At 40.6% G+C, this 22,181-nt stretch overlaps 1 protein-coding gene across 1 annotated transcript in view; it reads left to right on the top strand.

Annotated features, from left to right (window-relative positions):
- The window catches only part of tnksa (tankyrase, TRF1-interacting ankyrin-related ADP-ribose polymerase a), a 96,255-nt gene that overhangs the window by 48,758 nt on the left and 25,316 nt on the right, over positions 1-22,181 (top strand). The window contains exons 7-14 of the mRNA XM_073477891.1: positions 8,135-8,229; positions 9,009-9,075; positions 9,401-9,587; positions 14,094-14,215; positions 14,312-14,403; positions 15,265-15,343; positions 15,695-15,866; positions 17,621-17,700. Of these exons, the coding sequence (XP_073333992.1) occupies positions 8,135-8,229; positions 9,009-9,075; positions 9,401-9,587; positions 14,094-14,215; positions 14,312-14,403; positions 15,265-15,343; positions 15,695-15,866; positions 17,621-17,700 (894 nt within the window). The remainder of the gene's footprint in view (positions 1-8,134; positions 8,230-9,008; positions 9,076-9,400; positions 9,588-14,093; positions 14,216-14,311; positions 14,404-15,264; positions 15,344-15,694; positions 15,867-17,620; positions 17,701-22,181) is intronic.

Below are 22,181 nucleotides of genomic sequence, written 5' to 3'. Positions count from 1 at the left end.
GGAGCATTAGATGAAAAGACTAGCTGTAGGTTATCTGTCTTCCGAGCTGTTGGCTGGGCTGAGCTGTCTGCACCTTATAATGTGTGTGTGGGTGCATGTCAGTCAGAAGAATAACACACAGATTCGCTAATATATTTATCGATCCAGTCATCTGACACTACTCATCTTGTTAGTGCATCCACTTGCCGATGTGCAGCCCTGACCTGAGTACTAAGTCGGCTAAGTGTCGAGCACGAAATAGATTTAACGCTATTTAGTTTGACGTTTAAGTTTTACTCCTGTATTCAGAATGGTTTTGTTGGAAACCGACAGCACCTCACAAATATTTCTCATTTAATTTGACAAGATTTAGTTTTTTTTAACCTCATCATCTAAGCCTTTGTATAATTAAAAAAGCTTGTTTTAATTAACACAATGACTACACACACTCATATGGGGGCGTTTGTTTGACAGATTGACTGAATCCTTCATTTAATCAGTCTTTTTGGTTAAAGTTAACTTTTCCAGAGGGACCTTGGGGAAGCGTGTAGTTTCAGGTTTCTTTGTACACTGGAGGACAGAATGACTAAGGATTTATTCAGGCACTAAATCTGAGTAGAAACGGCAACAGTTTGGTTTAGACACATTAGAAAGATGTTTTAATGCATGTTAGTCTGATGCATGAAGACACTGTCCTCCCTCTGAACTCAGCACCAGACGAATAAAACCGATGACTTAGCGTGGAACATCAGGAACTGTTGATCCATTATCCAGCGCAGAATTATTATATCTGTTCAAGCCATACAGTGAAATATAACAGTTAGATGAATGTGTGTGTCAACAGGGCGTGTTCTGTGTTTCTGCCACTCTGCTGATCGATTGTTAAGAATCTACACATCAGTGACATTTGGTTTTCTCCGCAGCAGAAGAATGTTTATAACCCCAAAAGTACATTTTATGAAAAGGATGGCTTGTCTTGTAAGAAACAGAGCGATTCCTTTGCTGATTGATGCTCACACCGAGGCTGCAGATCACATCGTTGCACCTCTTAGTTCAGCTATTTATTTCACCCACGTTCTGCCATCGTTTTCTTTTTTTCATTGGTTTAAATTGAATTTATATGTTACATAATTTATTTTCTGGAATCTGTAGAAGTGAAGCAGTTTGTGGCGCTATGATATAATGAGCAGTTTAAATTAACTCGAGTGAAACTGTAAAAATGTAACCATCTGGCTGAATATTTTCTTGTCTTTGGTCTTTGTCACTGTTGTTTATAATACATTTATGGGATAAACAGCAAAAATTAAAGCAACATTATGCAAGAATTAGGCCGGAGATGTACTTGCTGTTGAACCGCACGTTTGCGTAGACCGCTGGCTGCGTGGTGAACGTGGTTGTTCACATACTTGCCTACTTACTGCGTAGTATACGTGTGTTACCAGAGGATACCACTAGAGGACAGGCTTTAGTTTTATGTCCCGTCGTCGTCCATTCTGCTGCTGACGTTTTTCCTGACTCCTGAACCAGTCACATCCCCATATTGGCTGCTCCTTCCATTCATGTGCCAGCCCTTGTGTGTACCCGTGTGTACGTTATTAAAAGCAAGTATATCTTTGGCATAGACGCTACTGTCATAAATATCGACAGCTATACATTACATTTGTTACGATTACGTTGCTTATGATTAAAAAATAGCAAGTAGAAAACTTTGCTAACAGCCAAAATCAAGCAAGTGCAACAAAACAAGACATAGCAAGCCAGCTTATATTACATACTAGTCCAACAGCAAGAAGGCCGGCTCGGTGTCTGTCTTGGAATCTTTTACTTTGTTAAGCTCTCACCAACAAGTACAGGCCAGTCTAAGATTTACTCTTGTCTCTTGTGTCTTCTGGGTCACTTTCTCTTCTTAGCTTCCTCCGTCCTCTTCGGCCTCTTCGACTCTGTCATAATGTCTGTACAGGCTGCTGACCCAGGTTCCGTTGCTCCCTCACCTGACCTGGTTCTGGTGCCCACTCCGGTGCTGCTCCCCAACAGCATTTCCCTCTTTGGGCCTGAAGAGCTGCTCCTGCTGGTGGTCCAAAGCTCCTGTTGCCAGCTGTGCAACCACAAGCTCCCAGGGCAGAGTCGGCTACCTGCAGGGCTAACTGAGCTAACTAGCTAACGGCAGCCATAGTTAGCAGCAGCAGCTGGCATGTACTTAAGCGACAGGTAAAGCTATCTGTCCGTTAAACTCTGTAAATGACAGAGAATTGAGGCAGAGAGGCTGGAGGACATTAGAGAAAAGACCAGAATACATTTTCTCGATTAAAGATGATCCAGTTTAACCAACAAATATAATATATTGCCATAAAGTGTTACAAACTTTTTGCAGGAGATTGTACACGCCCACCCAAGGGACATAGCTGAAGAACAGGCCTTGGGTGCAAAGCGAGAAGGACAGCGGCATGATTCATCTTATTACAAGTCAGCGTACCTCAAAAGGGTTTTAAAGTAAAAGAAAAATAGATAATGTTGGTTAAAGGAATAACATCAGAGGCTCATGCACTCATGCAAACGACACCAAACAAAATGTTCCAGATGTGGCTGTTCGCCCTCCCGGATAGATCATTACTCATTGCTATGGCAACTGCTGACAGCTAGCAGTCACCGTTGTCATGGGAACAGCTTGACAGGCTCGTAAAGAGAACGGGAAGAGAGAGAGAGAGAGGGAGAGGGTGTAAGAGAGGTTAAAGAAAAATGGAAACGCATAACAAAGAACTATCACAGCAGCAGATTACACACTCCGTGTGTTTTTAAATGATGCGTTAAACCTGAATGTGTGGTTGGTATTTTTGATAGTCTTATTTTTTTACGCTGTTTTTTAGATGGTCTCTGCTGTTGGATCACCAAATAAAGCAATATCTTTCAGACTGCATCACTGTGCAGCCACCATTCAGATGCATAGTGTTTCTTTGGTGGGAAGGGGTATAAATAAAAAGAAGACAAATGCCACCAGGGGAAGTCAGAATGAAAGATTAGTATTTTCCATCTTGGCTTGAACATGTCCTCCGCATCGCTCCTCGCTTCCTGCTTCCTTCATTTTCTTCCCATAATTCCCTCCTTCATCCGCTTCCCTTCCTCCACTCCCGACTCCCCTCCACCTCACAAAAAGGCTTTTAGATGATTAAAACACAGCAGAGTGGGTTTTTTTTATTGCCATTGTTCACTTTCAGTCTGCCACTGTGAGTGCCGATTGCATCTGTGTGAAATATCGTCCACTAGGTTTTTCACTTCAGAGCAATATATTCAATCCATCCTCAGAGGAAAAAACAACAGTTGAAGGGCAACAAAAATGAACTATTTCTAACTAATGAATGGGTTTAATTCTTCATTCAACATTCATTCACAAAAAAGACATATAGCTTTGGACACCCTTTGCATGCAAGGAAAACTCTTATTTGCAATAAAAACACAGAAGAAATTACCTTGGCCAGGCATAAATAATAAGATTGATACCACTCATGTCTGTATGCTAAATGTGTAGCTAAAGCAAGGAGAGGGTTAGCTTAGCTTAGCATAAAACTGAAGTAGGGAGAAACAGCTAGCCTGCATTTTAGCTTTGGACATAGCCCGGCTGTTTCTGTTCCAAGTCTTTAAGACAGCTATGTGTATCTTACAACTCTACAACACAGACTCACACACAAGGCTGCTCAGTGAGGCTGTACCTCTACTGTACTGCTCCTTGAGCTAGATGCTAACATTAGCATCGTAACGTGCTCACACTAAGGGTGGGAAGCTCAAATGTGCTGCGTAAAATTAAAAAAAGGGAATCTGACAAATTGTTTAATTTTAGAGTTAATTTACACCTTTCCTATCATATCATGTATCCAGAAGGACATTGGGTAATAGGTCTAGCTAACGTCAGTTGTTGTCTAATTTGAGTTTCCCATCCTGAGCATGACATCAGGGAGAAGTGGCCGCTGTGTGAATATGGTCTATTGATGGTATTTCTAAATAACCAATCTTATCCTATCTATTTCCACTCACTGAACTGCTGATGCCCTTTTGGCTGTCTTTAAAGAGCATTCATTCTCTCCCATATGAAAGGTCGCTGTGATGTTATGGAAGAGTAAAAAACACTGAAAAAATATGTCTTTTTTCATAAACTCAGTGGAACTAGAAAAAGAAGAGGCTGACTTGGTGGGTAGTTGAGGGATGTTGGATGTAGGATGCCTCAGATAAATAATAAATGGGCGACGCTTTTGATTATTTGCACTATTGGCTTGTGGCTACTGCGGCCGAAAGGATCATAATAAAAGTTTCAGCTGGAGCTGCTTTTAAATGACTTAAATCCAAATAAACTTCTGTGTGAAGAATTCAATACAAGACGTACTGAGGCAGCGATGATGTTTATGTGTGGCAGAGGGATCACACACACACACACACGCATGTACCCGCTCCTCTCACAGGGTTGACAGATTGAGGAGGTGGAGCTTAATCAGTCTGACCCTGGCAACGACATCATGGTGATGCAAGAGTGTGTGTGTGTGTGTGCGTGTGTGCGTGTGTCTAAGGCCTAACTCACTGGAGCTAAAGCTTTAAAATGTACCGAGGACCTGATTAATGTTTTACAGATTTGTTGTTTTTTCTGTTTATGTATATCCACAACATTTTGCAGTAACACGTACACAGGCACGAGCACACAGACACACACGCGTGCACACACACGCGCACACACAGAACGACGCTGCATTTAAAATGAGGAGGATGACTAACTGTGTACCATGTCCTGCTCCTTGCAAATGCTGCTGTCACATCCTGTAAATACGAGTGTACCATCTGTCCTCCCAGCTCTGCCTCTCTGCCTCACTGCTGCTGCCGCGTCTCAGCTCAACTCCTGAGTGAGCAGCAGAGATCACCAAAGATGATCTATTTTTCAAGATCTCCTCAAGCTGGAGTCGGTTCAAAGTGAAATGACACCTGGACCTTAGCCGCGACAGCTAATGCCACTTTTCTGATCAAAGTTGAACTTATTTCTTCTGTGATAGGAGCTCCAGTCTTGTGTCCGTGTAACCTCTTCAAATTACTGTACAGTACTGTGTGCTGAATAATATCAGACAGCCAGCAGTGAGAATATAAGCGTTTTCTTCATTTTGAAAACCAGTGCTTTGTGAACAATTTTATACTTTTGATGTTGCAAAGGTTTTGCATCATGGCTTATGAAATGATGTCGTAGTCTCTATTTTTAAAGAGAAATGTTTTTCTTTAAGTGGTCCTTGAACAACCTTGTTAAGAGCTTATAATAGGAAAATATGTAGGACACCAAGAAATACCAATGTTCTAAAAAATGCAGCTGGTGGCCGAACCTCAGGTTGTAGTCTGTTAAATGTACTGTAGCGTTTTCTGAACGCAGCAATCATCAGCTGTGTTCACATGGACGCATATTCCACTTATAATCAGAGTAACAGCCAAATCAAAGTAGAAATGCTTCACGTAAGCACCTCATTTGGAAGAGACTGATCCGATCCGGACTGATATGAATGAATTTTCGATCAAGTGGGGGTAACATTGGTGTTGTTGCTTCCGCATGGAACTAGCAAAACAGAACTGATCCGTGTTGGAAATATTAAGAGATTTAAGGATTGTTGAATATAAGCACATATAAGTGCACGTCTTATCTGATCATTTTATTTGGCATCCATGCAAACAATAAAGTTGGAATCTCTCATCAGAATGATTTCAGTGGGATTGAAGAAATATTGTCCATTTAACCACGGCAACTGTTTGATTGTCCTTTTTGCTTTGTTGATGTTTTTTTGGCGACATTGATAGCAGCTGACATCCCCAAAAAAATGCTGGTAAGTCGTCTGTTCACGGCTGGCTTCCTCAGCTCAGATTGATGCACTGTTTTGAGGTTTTAATTAGCTTGTTGGATGGATATCGTGTTGATGTTTTGTCGTAAGATCTTGGTGAAGTGTGCCACTGTGCAGCTGTTAAACCATCAACATCTGAATCCTGCCGTCACGAGTCACAACTCCTGGTCTTCTCCTCTAAGCACCTTCCCTTTACTCCCCCGACACCATCAGCCTGCTGCCGCCCCACAGTCACGACTTGACAGCGCTCTTCTTTCAGAACATAATGTGGTTGTCAGCAGAATCACTTGCATTGCGGTGACATGACTGTATGCATGGCGCGGACCAATCTTTGCACTTTCACACCAGATCCCAGGGGGTGATGGCAGCGTGAAGAGTCGAGAGTTGCTACCTCATTGACAATCAGCTGGCTAATCGAGGTAGCCCGCTCAGGTCACATGATGATGCCATAGCTGTTGAGACAGATCTGGTCACACATGGAAGGAGAGTATAATCTAAAACAACATGGAGGATGGTTGTAGATTTTAATTCATATGAAAATCAAACAAGCACCCCTTCTCATTCAGCTCATCTTAACTTAACGCCATCACCATGTGGGATCTCGTCCTCGCCTCACTAAAAGCAGTTGAAATGTAGTCATCAGACTCAGGATTGATACTGACATTGTGAAGTGGTTAAGTTATTAGCTTTACTAATCCGCATTGATTACAGTTTCCATTACCAGTTGCATTAATACAGTCATGGTAAGCTGCTGACTCAGTATTAAGCGAGCAGTGCCTCGCCTTGTCCTACCTTACGTATAAACGTTTACAGTATGTTTCATGCAGTGAGGTATGCAGATTTAAAATTTAGGAAAAAGAGAGCACTAGTGTCAGATCAGTACTCAGGGAGCAGCAGAAACTGATCCAGAAAAATGGATCAGTGCTTCCATACATGGAAAAAAAACAAAAAAAACAGAAAAAAAACACACATCTCTCAGTTGCCACTAGTGGTATCCAGCTGTGGAGCTCATTTATATTTCATGTGCTGTGTTTTTGAGATCTCCGTCTCTGAGATTTTTCCAGCCAATCCAGCAAAATGGAAGTGAATTGAATCATTATCTTATAAAACATAAAATTGATGAGATAAATGTATGTTTCCTGTTTTCATTTGAGGAACGTTACAGTCTCCTCATCGCTCCACGTAGATGGGAGGTTTTTGCCTGTAGCTATTTTTGGTCTATTTAATGTGGAGTGAAAGCACCGGTGATGTTAACGTCACATGCGTCACGTACGTCGCTGTTTACTGGAATTGTCCGTCTCCATTGCGCTTAGTTGCACTTTTCCACCTCAGTCAAGCATCATATTCCCATTTCCATTATCCATAGACCTCGCTGCAAACAGTTTTTATGGTTACTGTTGGCTATTGAAGAAACAGATGAGTAGGTGACATAAAAACCACTAGACGTAATAGGAAAAATACATATTTGAAACTGCAATCACATTTGTGGTTCCTTCAGCATGTACCATCTAAAAACTTTTCTATGTGCCTGCTTCATGTTGTAGCTTTAATCCCACTCCTATTCACAATGTGATCTCTGGTACATCCAGTTGAAAAATGACTTTCATATCATGACTTAGAGGCAGGTTTTCCATTACATTTTTCCCTGTAACAACTTCCATTCGACTGAATAATGGGAACGTTCTCACTGCCACCAGTCCGATGTCTTCCCAGCTTTTTCTTTTTAATGCTTTTGCTTTTATGCTTTATTATATTAGTGACAACTCAAGAGAGACAGGAAAGGCAGGGGTGAGATACTGAGCCTTGATACGCGCTCTACCAGGTGAGCTACCAGGTTTTCATCTACCTTGGAAGAAGAATGGCCTTCGCTGAGAGCATAAAGAGGAACCTTTGCATTGAGAGCTGAAGCCATCTCATCTCAGTCCCATCTGAAAGCATTCAGAACTGCAGCTTTTCATCACTTATACTGAGGAAATAAAGTCAGAAGTTATCACCCTCGACTGATTCAGTGGTGGAAAAGCCCATTTCTCTCTGAAAAGTCTTTTCTCAAGAAATGTTCTTACATCTTGCTGCTCAGTGGGAACAGAATGTCTTCTTCCTTTATTCCACTCTGTATGTACAGGATTGATGTTGTGAAATCCTGACGATAGGCTGTCTTGCTGTAGAACGAACATGTGGACTAACAATGTTTTATATTTCTCTCTCCCCCCCTCACTGTGTCTCCTTCTTCCCCTGCCTCCTTATTTTCTCCTTCCTTTTGCTTTTTTTTTTTTATCCCCCTTTGTTCCTACCTGTCTCTCCAGTCCACTCCACTCCACCTGGCAGCAGGATACAACAGGGTGAGGATAGTTCAGCTGTTGCTACAGCACGGAGCAGATGTTCACGCCAAGGACAAAGGGTATGTACAGCTAAACTAATTAGAATAAAAACTGAATTTAAAAGATGACAGCAAATTTTGAACGGGACATCATTTTGTCTCTGTTCTGATCAGCTGTCAGAATCTGTTTGAAGGTTTTGAATGTTCAAACATTGACTGTGAGTCGGCCCAACAACTATTAGATTATTACAGTTGGTGATTCTGTGACTCTTCCTGCAGCACCACCAAGAGGTTGTCATTCGGGGTTTTGAGTAAAATTTCTCAACAACTATTAAAGGGTTGTCTTCAGGATACATTATGATTACTGTGGTGATCCCTTAACTTTTAATATAGCCCCATCTTCAGGTCAAAGTTCTAGGTAGTCTGTTTCTTCTGGTGCAACATATAAGATCTTCACAGAAAACATTAAAAAATTAACTAAAATGATCAACACAATGTGAAGAAAATTAACAGTTTTAACATTACGACATGCATGTATTGTGTTGCAGCGATAGCTACTGAAGTTAGCATGCTAACATGCTAACCCTGGCTTGTCCTGGTCCAAAACTCCTGTACTATCTGTATAAATACCAAAACTTCCCCAGTTGCTCCTGGCTCCCAGTCCAGACCACTAGCTGCATGGCTAACCCAGCTAACTAGTTTTCGACAGGTGGCCAATTCTTACATATTGCTCCTTTTTAAAACTGAAGAATAAAAATATAACGGAGAGGTAAAGAATCAGAAGCTTGTTCTGTTTTTGAACGGTTCATAAATTATATTTATTGTTAATTAAAATTCTGTTTTGTGTTTTTCCCCTCCAGTGGTCTGGTGCCTCTACATAATGCCTGTTCCTACGGACATTATGAAGTTACTGAGCTGCTTCTAAAGGTACACACACACACACACACACACACACACACACACACACACACACACACACACACGATGGCTCAATAGTTACTCAGGCAGTGGCACTGACTCTTAATTAATAGGATTGTATTTTTGCTATTAATTAAGATGGAAATCGAATTCAAAGAAAATCAAGTTCCACTGTTGATTCGCCTTTTGTTGATTTTGTTATTTAATTAACAAGAAAGAGCCGTACCATCTATGTACCAATATTAATCAGTGTTTGTAAGAACTTACAAAAATCCAAAACAAATCAAAGAAAATGATGCTCAACAATGCAAACTTTGCTCCGTCTTTCCTCTAGCATGGCGCGTGTGTGAACGCCATGGATCTGTGGCAGTTCACCCCTCTCCATGAAGCAGCGTCTAAAAACAGAGTGGAGGTCTGCTCTCTGCTGCTGAGCCACGGGGCCGACCCGACGCTGCTCAACTGCCACAGCAAGAGCTCCGTGGACATGGCGCCCACGCCCGAGCTGAAGGAGAGACTCACATGTGAGTGTGGCGCCTTCATTTCCATAAAGTGCAGCTGCAGTATGTACAGTGCTGCTAAATGTGTCATGGTGCGGAATTAATTAATAGGTTGTTTGAGGAAGGGTGTATTTACAACAGTCATGTTTGTTTGAAGTTATTTGAGCATCGAGCAGTTTAAAGGGTGAATCTCAGTCTCACAAGAAGGTAGATGTTGTTGTCTGGAGCTGAAATCAAGAAATTATGGGTTTAAAGAGAGACAAAGCAAGACATTTGAATATGTTAACTTGGGCTCTGGGTAGTTGTTATGTTTTTGTACATCTCATAGGCCAAACCAGTAACAAATGAATCAAGAAAATAATCACAAGACTGATCAATAATAACAAAAATGGTCAGTTGCAGTTGCAGTTGCGTTTTTCTTTCCAGCTCTTCATCATGACTTTCTGTGTACTTCTGCAGTAAAGAAGTGTGTAGAGGCTCTCCACTCATTTTCATATATCAGGAATTAATTTTCGTCTTTGGCAGCAAATTTACACAAGCTGTCAGAAACTCTTTTAAGTGAAACTCTGCCAACACTTAAGGAGCTGACCGACTCTAAAAGATGCTCTTTAAATGAACTTGAAGAAACTCTCTAGCCGAACACCATTAAGGATATACACAGTCCAAGTCCTTTTACAGTCTTGGGTAGTGTTTCTGCATATATGAATAAAGTTGAGTGCAACCTTTTGGGACTCCATAGAGAGCTGCACACAACTTTGTGAATTGCCTCAAGCGATGTCCCTTGAGTCAGCGTCGGTTGGGCCTGAAGACTACAAGTTTGAACAGGAAGTACATCTGGAGGTGTGGAAGGCCAGACCACTGCAGTCCACTCTGCAGCTCTGCTTGAGGCTATTTTAGCCTCTACGGGAAACAACAACAGCCTCAGAGCTAACAACCTACAGGCAGAAAATGGCATGTTACCCCTCACACTAAGCTGGTTGCTAACAGTACGAATCTAAACAAGCTAGCAGCTTTTAGCTTTCCTCTGACACTATTTTGGAAAAGCATTGCTGCTGCATCTCGGGTTTAGCACCTCCCAAGATTTTTCTCCAGTGCTGAAAACATCTTTGTGGTGGTTTTAACTATCTCCACTTTCAAGAACAGTATTAGAAGAATATTATTTTATATTTAGCACAATAACCATGATCCAGGGTTACAGGTAGAAGAAAACCACCTTGCACCTTCAGTTAATAAACACATTAGAAAATGAACTCTACGTACACAGTTTCAATAGCCTTAAGAAAGCAAGCAGAACTCAATAAAGTGCAAAGAATACCAGAAAACACTTTGCCGTGTATGTATTAATGTATTCAGAGCAGCCACATGCACCAGTATAAAAACACAAACGTGTAGAGCTACTCATAAAACCCACATTCATTATTTTCCCGCTCGACGGTGAGTCACATCCACAACCACTGCCATTGAATTCCTTTTATACAGAAGCTCATTCACTGAAGAAGTGCACCTTCACCTCTGGATGTGAAGATCAAGACCGGTTTCATAAACCTTTCACTCCAAATATCCTTGAACAACTGCACATCATGTTCCATTCTGTTTTCGAGCTGATTCAGGGCGGTGTTACGTTAACCTTCTCACGATGTAGTTACACTCTTCACAACTGCTTCTTTTAAAGATGCCGGCTGTGTTTTGTGTGCGTTTTATCCACGCTGCCATAAAACCTGTCCTGTTTTCTTATTTGAACATTTTAGTAGATGCATGATATTGAATTAATTAAACTTAAAGAGCACCACAATTGAATCCATGCAGCGGTTCCTTTACGTCTACAGACACCACAGAGTCAAAGCAGACAAGCTCAGTCTTTGTCTTTGGCAGACAGCTCTCTGCAGCCCTTTGAAAATTAACTAGTGAGTCAGCTCTCTCGCCGTTGCACTTGTTGCTTCGTCTGTTTAATGACGCAGATCAGAACAAAAATCAAATGCAACATCAACCATGAGCCATCTTATGTTTGTGTGCAATTGCAGGACAATTGCTCCTGTGAGCTGTTTGTTCTTTGATGAGGTTGTGTCTTTGCTCCTCACAGAAACACAAACCGAAACCTGAAGATGGTTGTTTTCAAAATCAGACTTTTCTCCGTAGTATTCTGACAGAGCTTGTGTTGTATCATACACCTCTAGAGTGGAGATTTCTGCCTATAGGGTATGTGTGTGTGTTTGTGTGAAAGTCTCTGTGTTCAGTGGAGGTTTAGATCGCAGGAGTTGGGATAAAATTCAGTGCCAGGCTTTTTCTTGTCCCGGGGGAAAACGTTATCTGACAGTCCAGACTTTGAAAAATACTTAAAATGGAAATCCTAAAGAATTTAATTTAAATAAATGTCACTATCCAAATCAGGCAACACAATGATGATTGAGCCTCTTGCCCACTGATTAAAATACTGCAATATTTACACAAACTGGGTGTCTGTGGGGACATTGCATTAAGTTGCTAATGCCAACCAAAGATGTCCCACAGATGCAGCTTCACATTGAAAGCATTTAACAGAACTTGATTTACAATAATGAAGTTGCAGTAAAAGCAATGGATTTGTCAGTAAGCTTGGCACTGACATTGATCAAAAATGCATCTACAACAGTACACTACTAGGACAGTAATCTTCTGTATTTTCTGACAGCAGATCAGTTTGAAATTTCAGCAGGGTGTAATGGAACAAGACGGAGCAGCTGCAGTGAGCTGTTAGATGAAGACAGGCTGCACACCTTCAACTTCTCAGCGAGGTGTAACCAACCACCTCGAACTCATGCCGGGTGCAGCAAAAAAATCAGTTCACACTCTCTCACAGAGTAATGGAAAACGTCTGTCTTGAATACAGATGTGGAATACAAGATGTGTCCGCAATAGAAAATCAATATAAAAAATGAATAATTGATTGTAAAACCACATTTTAAAAAGGGTTTAGTTCGTCCAGATGACTTTAAAAAATAGTCAGAGTAGTTCAGGCCAATTGTTTTTAAATTAAATAAGTAAGTAAGCCAGGTATAGTAATCTAAAGGAATAGTTTGACATATTCGCCTTCTTGCCGAGCCCTAACAACATCATTGTGACGTTTTCTGGCAACTAACCGAGACTCCCACTGTACAAATTAAAGAAGCAACATGTGACGTGTTAATAATCAGTGCTAGGTGGATGTTTTGCCTCGGAGAGAGCCAGGCGAGCTGTTTTCCTGATTCCATTCTCTGTGCTACGCTTCATATTTACTCTACAGATATAAAGAAGGTATTGATTGTCAATTCTCAACAAGAAAGTGAATGAACACATTTCCCAGAATGTGAAATTATTCCTCTAAGAGGTCCATATGGATGGTGTCTGACATTGAGGTGATGGCACCTTTCTGGCAGGAATACAGAAATTAAACAAATATAACCATTGACATCGCAGATTTGATTGGTTGCTGTTCAGCAGCTGCATCTCCTGCAGCTGTACGTGAGGACAGAAATCGATCTTACACCTTTTAGTAATTGTAAATACTTTTTAGTGATGTAGAATATGGGCAATTTGTTGAACATTCAAACTAAGCTAAACCACCTAAAGTGTCTCAGTATCCTTGGAAAGCTCAATATATAATATATACAGTATATAGTATATTCAAAACAAACCATTGCGCATTTGAATTAAAATCTAAATTCTTCATGCATGGGAACCGAACTCTGTTTCTGCAACAAAGACGTCATGTTCATAATCTCTGACTTTTTAAGAAATACTGGAAACTTTCTCCTCTTCAGGCCTCTGAAAAATGCTTCAGATGAAACAATCAGAGAAGAAGAACATAGCTTTGGTTGTCCACACTAAGGCTGTTAGCTGTGATGAAACATAGACACATAGATTCTTCATTTTAAGGAGTCACAAACCCAATAGTTTGAGAGGCGCTGTGGCGGACTAACAAGGATGAGTAATGATTTAAAGTTTCTCTCAAACAATAGACTGCAGAGGCCGCTTCTGTTGTTGATTCTCTCTCTGTGGACCACGTTCCCTTGATGATGTGACGTCTGTCTGGCGCTCATGCCATTTGTCCAAATGTCTGATTAAAAATGCGTGAATGCTGCTGCTCACTTGGTGGATGGACTTGAACGGACTCCTTTTATTCAGCCTGAAACGCTGCCGAAGCAGCATAATTTGTTGTTTGTAATTTTTTCAGTCCTCTGGGGGGATAATCGCTTGTTTCCGCTCCAACTCCAGCACACAGACTGTTGCATCATAAGTTATTAGCTCGCTAGTAAGAATTTTGAAGTGATCTGTCTGAAATATTTGGTATGCTGCAGGGTCGCTGCAAGTGAAAGAATATATTGTTGTGACCCCCTGAGAAGCTCGTAACTCTAGCTTTGATCAAGTCTTTCATTCAGCTGAAGCGTCAGATGCTCCTCTGTGGGTTGAAATACTTTCAACCCTGTCAAGATAAAATTTTGGCTGTTTTCTCCGTTTCTGACATGTTGATGTGTGTGTGTGTGTGTGTGTGTATGTGTGTGTGTGTGTGTTCAGATGAATTTAAGGGCCACTCGCTGCTCCAAGCTGCTCGGGAAGCTGACATGGCCAAAGCGAAGAAGACCCTGGCCCTGGAGATCATCAACTTCAAACATCCACACACACACGAGACTGCGCTGGTAAGATGTGAACACACACACACTTGATTGTGTTTCCTACACTGGTGCACGGATGCTAAGATGATGTTTCTGTGTGTGTCTGTGTGTGTGTTTTAGCACTGTGCAGTAGCATCCCCACACCCGAAGAGGAAACAGGTGACGGAGCTGCTGTTGAGGAAAGGCGCCAACGTGAATGAGAAGAATAAAGAGTGAGTACCGTTGACATGTGATTTATTTGTCGTTATGCAACGCAAGGTTGGAAAAAATTCTGTAGTGCATTTTTTAAATTAGCCTCTGAGTAAATATAAACAGTAGCAACGAGATGGTGAACGTAACATGCTCAGCACCTTCACACAAAGTTCGACGTCAGGTAAACACAACCCGATCTCAGTGCTGTGAAAGTGAAGAGTAAAACGCCCGATGGTATTAATAAGCAGACATGTTTTGTTACTTAGTGATCTCTTAAGAGGTGACACATATCAACAGGGGGACAAACTTTGACGCAACAACGGCACATTTTCCATCGAGTGAATGCTCATCCATTCCCTCTTGTTTTACCTCTGTTTCTATCACTCTCCCTCTTCTCCTTCTTTGTCTCCTCCGTCAGCAGGGTGCTTTTTCTTCCACCGTTCCACCATTACCTGGGTACAGCGACCGGGGAAAATGCCTCTTCCTGTTTTGTTTGCACAATGGCTGACGCGCTTCCTTTGTGCTCTAATTCGGTCTTAGTTTTTTGTGAAATAAATCACGCCCAGCATAGTGAAAGCGAGAGATTGTGGAGCCAATCTATACCCAGATGGCCATTACACTGTGCAATCAGTAATTACTTCAGAATGATTTTTTAACCATTCAACTTAAGAAGTTGCCTATTACCGGTTTAGTTACTGCAGCAGTATACTACCTTAACTACTCTGATTGTATCGATTTCAAAGTTTTAATTCAAACTGTAAATAGGCAACTTTTTTGCTTTAATAAATAATCTTTCTCATTATAACGTGAATAGATCGAACACTGGATGAACATGCTTTTATACTCACCTTTATCACCTCTTTTTCTCTCCCTCTCTGTAGTTTCATGACTCCTCTCCATGTGGCAGCGGAGCGTGCTCATAATGACATTATGGAGGTGCTACAGAAACACGGTGCCAAGGTTAGTCATATTTCTTCGTTTTCATCTTCATCCAGCAATCTATTTATGTATCTCTGTACTTCCGCCGTAATCCCTCTTAAATATATGCAAATATGCTTTTCACATTCCTGTATAAATCTCTCTGTTTGAACATCTGTCTGCTTATCCGTACATGCATATAGAATAACACTGCGGCAGATTTATTTAGTCTGTTTGGTTGTTTGTATCTCGTTCTCATCCCCATGTACAGAGCTATCCAAAGCATTTGATACGCAACACTGAATCAGAGTGCATGTAACATTGCTGTTCTGATGTCCAGTTAATGTAACTGCAGTACATCTGTGTCATAACATGCGCCATTTGTGTTTGCAGGTGAACGCCCTGGACACGCTGGGTCAGACGGCTTTGCACCGCGCAGCGCTGGCAGGCCACCTTCAGACCTGCAGGCTGCTGCTAGGATACGGGGCAGATGCCTCGCTGGTGTCACTGCAGGGCTTCACTGCAGCTCAGATGGGAAATGAAGCTGTTCAGCAAATACTCAACGGTAGGCAACCCTTTGTGTGTGTGTGTGTGTGTGTGTGTGTGTGTGTGTGTGTGTGTGTGTGTGTGTGTGTGTGTGTGTGTGTGTGTGTGTGTGGGTGTGTGGGTGGGTGAGCTGTGCAGATGTGTAGGTGCTGTGTTTTGGTTGCTATGTGCCAGCTAGCAACAGCCGGATTGTCTGAAAATGTTTTGAAAGGTCAAAATTAATAGTTTCAGACTGAAGGTGCACATTCAGTCAACCAAAGAACAAACAGCACAGTGGCTTTAACTGGTCTCAACCTCTGACCAACATTATTAAAGTTATAATTATTTCTATTGAGGCAAAGCTGATCTTTTGTAGAAGCACACATGTGAACAATTAAATGAAAAAACAAAAAATCTGCAAAATGGCAGATGTATGTGCATGTGATTTTAGCATGAATAGTTTGACATTTTGGGAAATTGATTTATTAGTTAGATGCAAGAGTGAGATGAGAAGACCAGTGCCACTTTCATGTCTGTTAAATAACTCAGCCACTAGCTGGTTAGCTTAGCTTAGCATAATTAGTGGAAAACAAGAAAACATCTAGCCTGACTCTGTCCTAAAGTAATGAAACTTGCCTCCCCATGTATATGTATATGTTTGTTTTTTAAATCTGTACAAAAAACAAAAAGTGTTGAACTTAAGCATGGTTTTACACCACAACTTTTACGGCTTTTGTATAAATTAGAAAAGATATATAACGTGTTAACTTGTGAGATGTAGAATCGCTGGCTAGCTGTTTCCCCCTCACTCCGGTCCAAGCTAAACTTACCAGTTGCTTCAGATCATATCAACCAGTTGATCTGAACAAGTTGCTTCACATTGACCAAACATACATGAAAGTGGTATTGATCTTTTTGGCCAACTCTTGGCAAGAAAGCAAAGAAGCATATTGTTAAATGTTGAAGGAGAGCAGCTGAGCGTGTCTGCCTGGCCTGGTATATATTGGCAAATCTTTGTTCTTTGATCTTATTTCCACTTACTTTTAACCACAGCAGAGTGATTGTCAAGTGGAAAATTCACCTCCAAAGAACGGTTGTTAAAAGTCAATAGTTCCATTTCGTGATGTAGCAGTTGATTAGTCACTCTCTGCTGTCGGTTATTGTCAAGTTGAAAATCAGCAAAGATAGTTGTGTAAATTTGTTTGTTCAACAACATTTCTAACAGATGTTGTAACGTGTGGTTTTGTCATATTTTCCGATGCAAGATGCCTGCCCTTAAAGTAGTGCAGCAACTCACACTTGCATGTCACAGTTTCACAATATGCAGTATTACACAATTATTATAACTGCTATCATCAGTTAACAGAATGAAAACAGCTTTTTATGTTTGAACAAACACTTTATTCTAATTTCAAAAAAATATTACATCCTAACAGACATTGTTATATAATAATATCATATAATTTATACAAACTTGCTATTCATTTGAAATATAATTTTTTACTACTTATTATTAATATTTTAAATGGTATTATTATAATTTTACAATATGGTAGAATTCAATACCCTAGACCACAGGATACCTTGAATTGGGTTTGTCGCTGCAACCCTATCTGCACCAGTGCTCTAGTCCTGTGACACATCCCTTGCATTAGTGACAGTCTGGGTGATTTTTGTCTAACGTCATCTTCTCTCTTCACCTCCACCCATTTGCAGAGGAGAGATTTACTTTCATGATAATTTGTAGCTTAGCTAGTGTTTGTCTGATGTTCTCCTGTTTGTTCTGCTGTGTAGAGAACGTCCCGGTGAGGAACTCAGACGTGGACTACAGACTTCTGGAAGCTGCTAAAGCTGGAGACCTGGACACTGTCAAGGTATTTCTAATGTCATATGTCACCCGTTGTTGAGAGTTTTTGGTAAAATCAATGCGAACAAGTAAGATGTATTGATATTCAGTGTCTTGTGTATACATATGAAACATATAGTATGTGGTATCTCTCTACCTTCAGTTGAACATTGTATAAAGTCCTTGAAAGCTTTACTTCCAGATTCATTGCAACAGTCCAACAATTAAAGAGAATCAATTGGCTTTCAGTAAGTCAGAAAATAACTAGAAGTCGTTTTGGTTATTAACGGGTTCAAGGATTGAAAAGAGACAATTTATTTCCCTCAAAAACAATCAGCATTGGCTCCATTTGAAAAAACACCATGAACTCAGCAGCCTTGGTGTGTGTGATGACACCAGTCCTGGGAAATAATCACCTCTGCGGGAGCAGAAATCTTTTTAATTGCCTCATTATGGTTTAGAAATAATACTGCAGAATACCGTCCAGAGTGTGTGTGGACTTGACTAGCTGCATGACTGAACATGAGTTTTATAAACCCTGAAAATACCAGAACTAACATTTCAAGTTATACAGACTAGAGCTGAACAATTAGTCCGCTAATTAATTAATTGATTTGTCCATTGAAAGAAAATAAGGATTTATTTTCTATTTTTCTTTGTCATTAATGATGGTAAATGAAGAGTAATGATGAACTTAAGATTCTTATTTTTTGTATCAGGTAAATTCAACCCAGTCACCAGGATAAAATGTTGTCAGTTAACGTTTTTGTAAACCACTGATGCCTTCACATTTGCACATGTCATAGGCCAACGTATCATATTGACATTTCTACAAAATATTTCATATCAAGTTCACATTACATGTTGTACATGACAGAGGTGGAGGGGATGGTGGTAGAGTTTTAACATTTGTAAATGTGAAACCACTGGATATTTTGGACAAGGGACCACGGCATTTCGTTAGCCACTGGATATTTTTAAGGAGAACCCAGGACAATTTCCAGCCATGTTTGCGGTGACCTAAAACAGGTATTTTAAGCCAAAACATGATCTTCTCTCACCCCTAACAAAGTGGGTTTTGTGCCTAAACCTAACCAGAGCATAAGCACAAATTGAAAATTTAACCTTGCAAAGTTGCAAAATAAAGGTATGTAAAGTTACAACAAATCCATAGTTTGCAGAAAAGTAAATTGCCAACATTAACTCTGGTGATTGTGTTGGTAAATTTGACAGGGTCTCATTGAAATTGTGGCTCCGGAAGTCCAGACTCTTTATTTTTAAACAACAACAGAACAAAATGTTCTGACCTTTTTACCGTTCTTGTTGCTCTTACAGCGTCCTGGTAGAAGCCATTTTTGTCAAATGTCAGGCAGATATCAGATGTTTTCTGTTCATGCCTTCGTATTGTTGTTCACATTGATTGCAGTTACACTGCAAACATTTCTTCCTGTTAAAGGCCAAATTCGAGAAAAACAAGCTCTTTGCACTGGTACTGTTAGCAGTTTGATTTGCACCAGGCCCACTCGTGTTAGAAACGTAGGCGCTCATGATGCACTGTAATATGCCTCGGATAAAATCCACCCACCAAATGTCAGGACCGGGAAGATTCGCTAAAGTATTTGACAGTAGTATTTGGTGTCAAGTGAAAATCTGTGTCTTTACCCGCTGAGACAGACAGTAATGGGGTTATCGAGATGAAGAGGGTCTATCAGTGTGTGAAGTGTGATGCCTTGGCAGGTTGGCAGGGGATCGAGGCAGAACAGACGATGAGCTCTGGTCTGGCTTTCTGTCAGTCTCTTGTTACCTGACACACACACACACACGTACAGGGACTTCTCTGGCTGAGCTACTGATTGACGTTTTAAGAACAAAAACCCTTTGCACTGTTTCTGGGATGACTCCTGTCATCTGTTCACATGTGGAGGAGGTTCAGGCTGAACTGTTCGTGAGATAGTCGCCCAAGACGATGGGTCAAAGAAAGACAGATTGTGTCATTCAGGAACATTTTCTACATCATTCAAAGCATTAAATTACTAAACGATGTGCTCAGGTATTTCTTGTCCTACAGTACAGAAGCCATAGCCACATTCACTTTGTCAGATAACACTAAAAAAATCCTTTGAGACATAGCAGCTATAATCTATCATTTTATAATAAGGTTGTGTTTAATGACACTGTGATAATGTGAGAGGGGTCGCTCGTAGCTATGAACCTACAGAGAATTATCAGCCTCTTTCACCTTTATGGAGCTCTACAGAGTTTCAGCTCATTGTTCAACTGTCAGACCCACAACTTTATTGCTTTGTTTCACTCTCATCGCTCTCATATTTAGGGGCGTGACAGAATATCGATATGACGATATACTGTATCGCTTAATCCTGCGATACACTATCAATACACTTTTGCCAAACACTGATTTTTTATTAAAACATCCAGGCACTCGAAACAGATTCCCCAGACAATTTGACTCCACCAGCGTGAAAATTTGTCTTATGCTCACCAAAAATGGGAAACGACAATTAAATCAGAAACAGAGGCACTAAGCTCAGCTGAGCTTTGACTCAGTTGTCAAACTCTGTGAAACTGACACTGAAATGCAGTCATGCTTTTTGCCTTTTTTCACAGACATTGTGATGTTTCAAGACATTGCAGAATCACTTTATCTTGACACTCTCATTGTCTTTGGCGAAGTATCACGATAGTATCTTATCATGAGTTACATTAATGTCATTTCCATTCCTACTCATTTTGTCATTTTGTGCTGCAGCAGGCAGCTCTTAAAGCCGACTGTGCGCTACCTGTTCAAAACAGCAGACAGACACAGTCAGCGACTAGCTGGAGAACACTGTGGAGCATTTAGCAGCTAAGGAGCCAGACATATCCTTTTCGGACTGAGACCAAAATGATCATAGCGTAACGTAGCGTAGTGTAGCGTAGTGTAGCGTAGCCTTGCATATCAAAGTATATCATAGTGTATTGTGTCATACCTTCGAGAAGCTTGAACCAGCAATCAATCAATTAATTTTCTGTCAATGAACTAAAAGAGTTATTGACTAAATGCCGCAGCTCCACATTGGTTATTACTGATATTACTGCTCAATACGAAGTCCTCTTTGCTCTTTCTGAAGGGAAATTACCCAAGCAGACAGAGTGTACTTGTCATGTCAGCTCATATTGATATAAATGTCTTAGAAACAAACACTCAGAAGCTCCAGAACAAACTGGAATTGATTCATAACTGACCCCATGTCATCCTGACCTCACCAGAAAGTCTCCACAGTCTTCTGTGCGAAACCTAATGTCGGCAATTTTAATCATACCCGCCAGCTTTAATCAAAACTAACCACTTAATTTTATTTATATTCCTCGAAACACAGCTTTAATCCACAGAAGCTGCTCTGCAGTTGCAGTGAAGGATAATGGCTTAAGACTGAGGAACAAGTCTACCAGCAGGATGTTTGATTGCATTTCCTTTAAAAAACAGCGTCCTAGAGAGTGGTGGAAGTACACTTTAAACTAAATTCCCCACTGTGTGTCCTCTTACTTCTGATCTGAGGTGTAATTGGGTGTGAAATAAGAGAAAAGTAGCGCAGTTATTTTCTGTGAACAGCAGGGCAGCGGGTGTCGGCCTCAGTTCAGCAGAACTGCATTATTTTTCTCAACTTCAGTTAATAACTTCAGTATTGTTGCTGCTGCTCCCTAAAACCGCCCCACATATTTGATTTCACAGACATATTTTTCATCATAAATCATGATGGGTGGGCAGAAGGAACAATGTTACTCTTTTCTCTATTTTTGTTTATTCGTCTTGCTGTCTCTCAGAAGTACTGTTTGTCTGGTTTGATGCTAATCGTAGTTGGTTAACTGTGTTTCTAGGGAATCAAAAGGATGATGTAAACTTATGAGTCTGGGTGGCATTTAAGGGTGATACAGTATATCACCTCTTCGCCTGATGTTTCTACTGGATATACATCCTACTTTGCCAGCATTTGAGACAGAATACAATGGGAATGTTTTCCCAACAAATGTAAACCTCATGGCAGAGGAAAATTAAGTCGAACATAAATGTCTGTTCAAACTTTCGGGACAAAAGACAGTATTCACGCAGCAGCCATTTCACCGCTTTGTGGTTGGTCAGCAATTGAAAGACAGATCTGGAGAAACATTGGTTCATTTCTAAAGTAAAAACCACATATTTTATTAGCTTCTGCAAGAAGTATCAACACACATTAACGCACATCTTGGACACTTTTATTTAAGCCTAAAAGTGAAACAAACTAAATGTAATCAAACAGTAATGTTTGCCAGGAAGTGGTTTAATGCTAACAGCTATCAAGTATGTTGTTTTACCTTGAAATATGGGCTGATATCCCTCCAGATTTTCACTGTCCATCTTTTCTGTTGCTGTTCAATCAGGAAGTGGTGAAATGATAATTTGTCAGAGATGTTTATAAGACTTGCAACCTAAGAAACAGCAGCATAACATTATCCCAGCAATCGAGCTTCCAA

This window comes from Pagrus major, chromosome 12, assembly GCF_040436345.1.
Source record: "Pagrus major chromosome 12, Pma_NU_1.0".
Lineage (NCBI taxonomy): Eukaryota > Metazoa > Chordata > Actinopteri > Spariformes > Sparidae > Pagrus > Pagrus major.
Note: the sequence above shows the minus strand (reverse complement) of the source record. Positions and strands in the feature narration are given on the sequence as shown.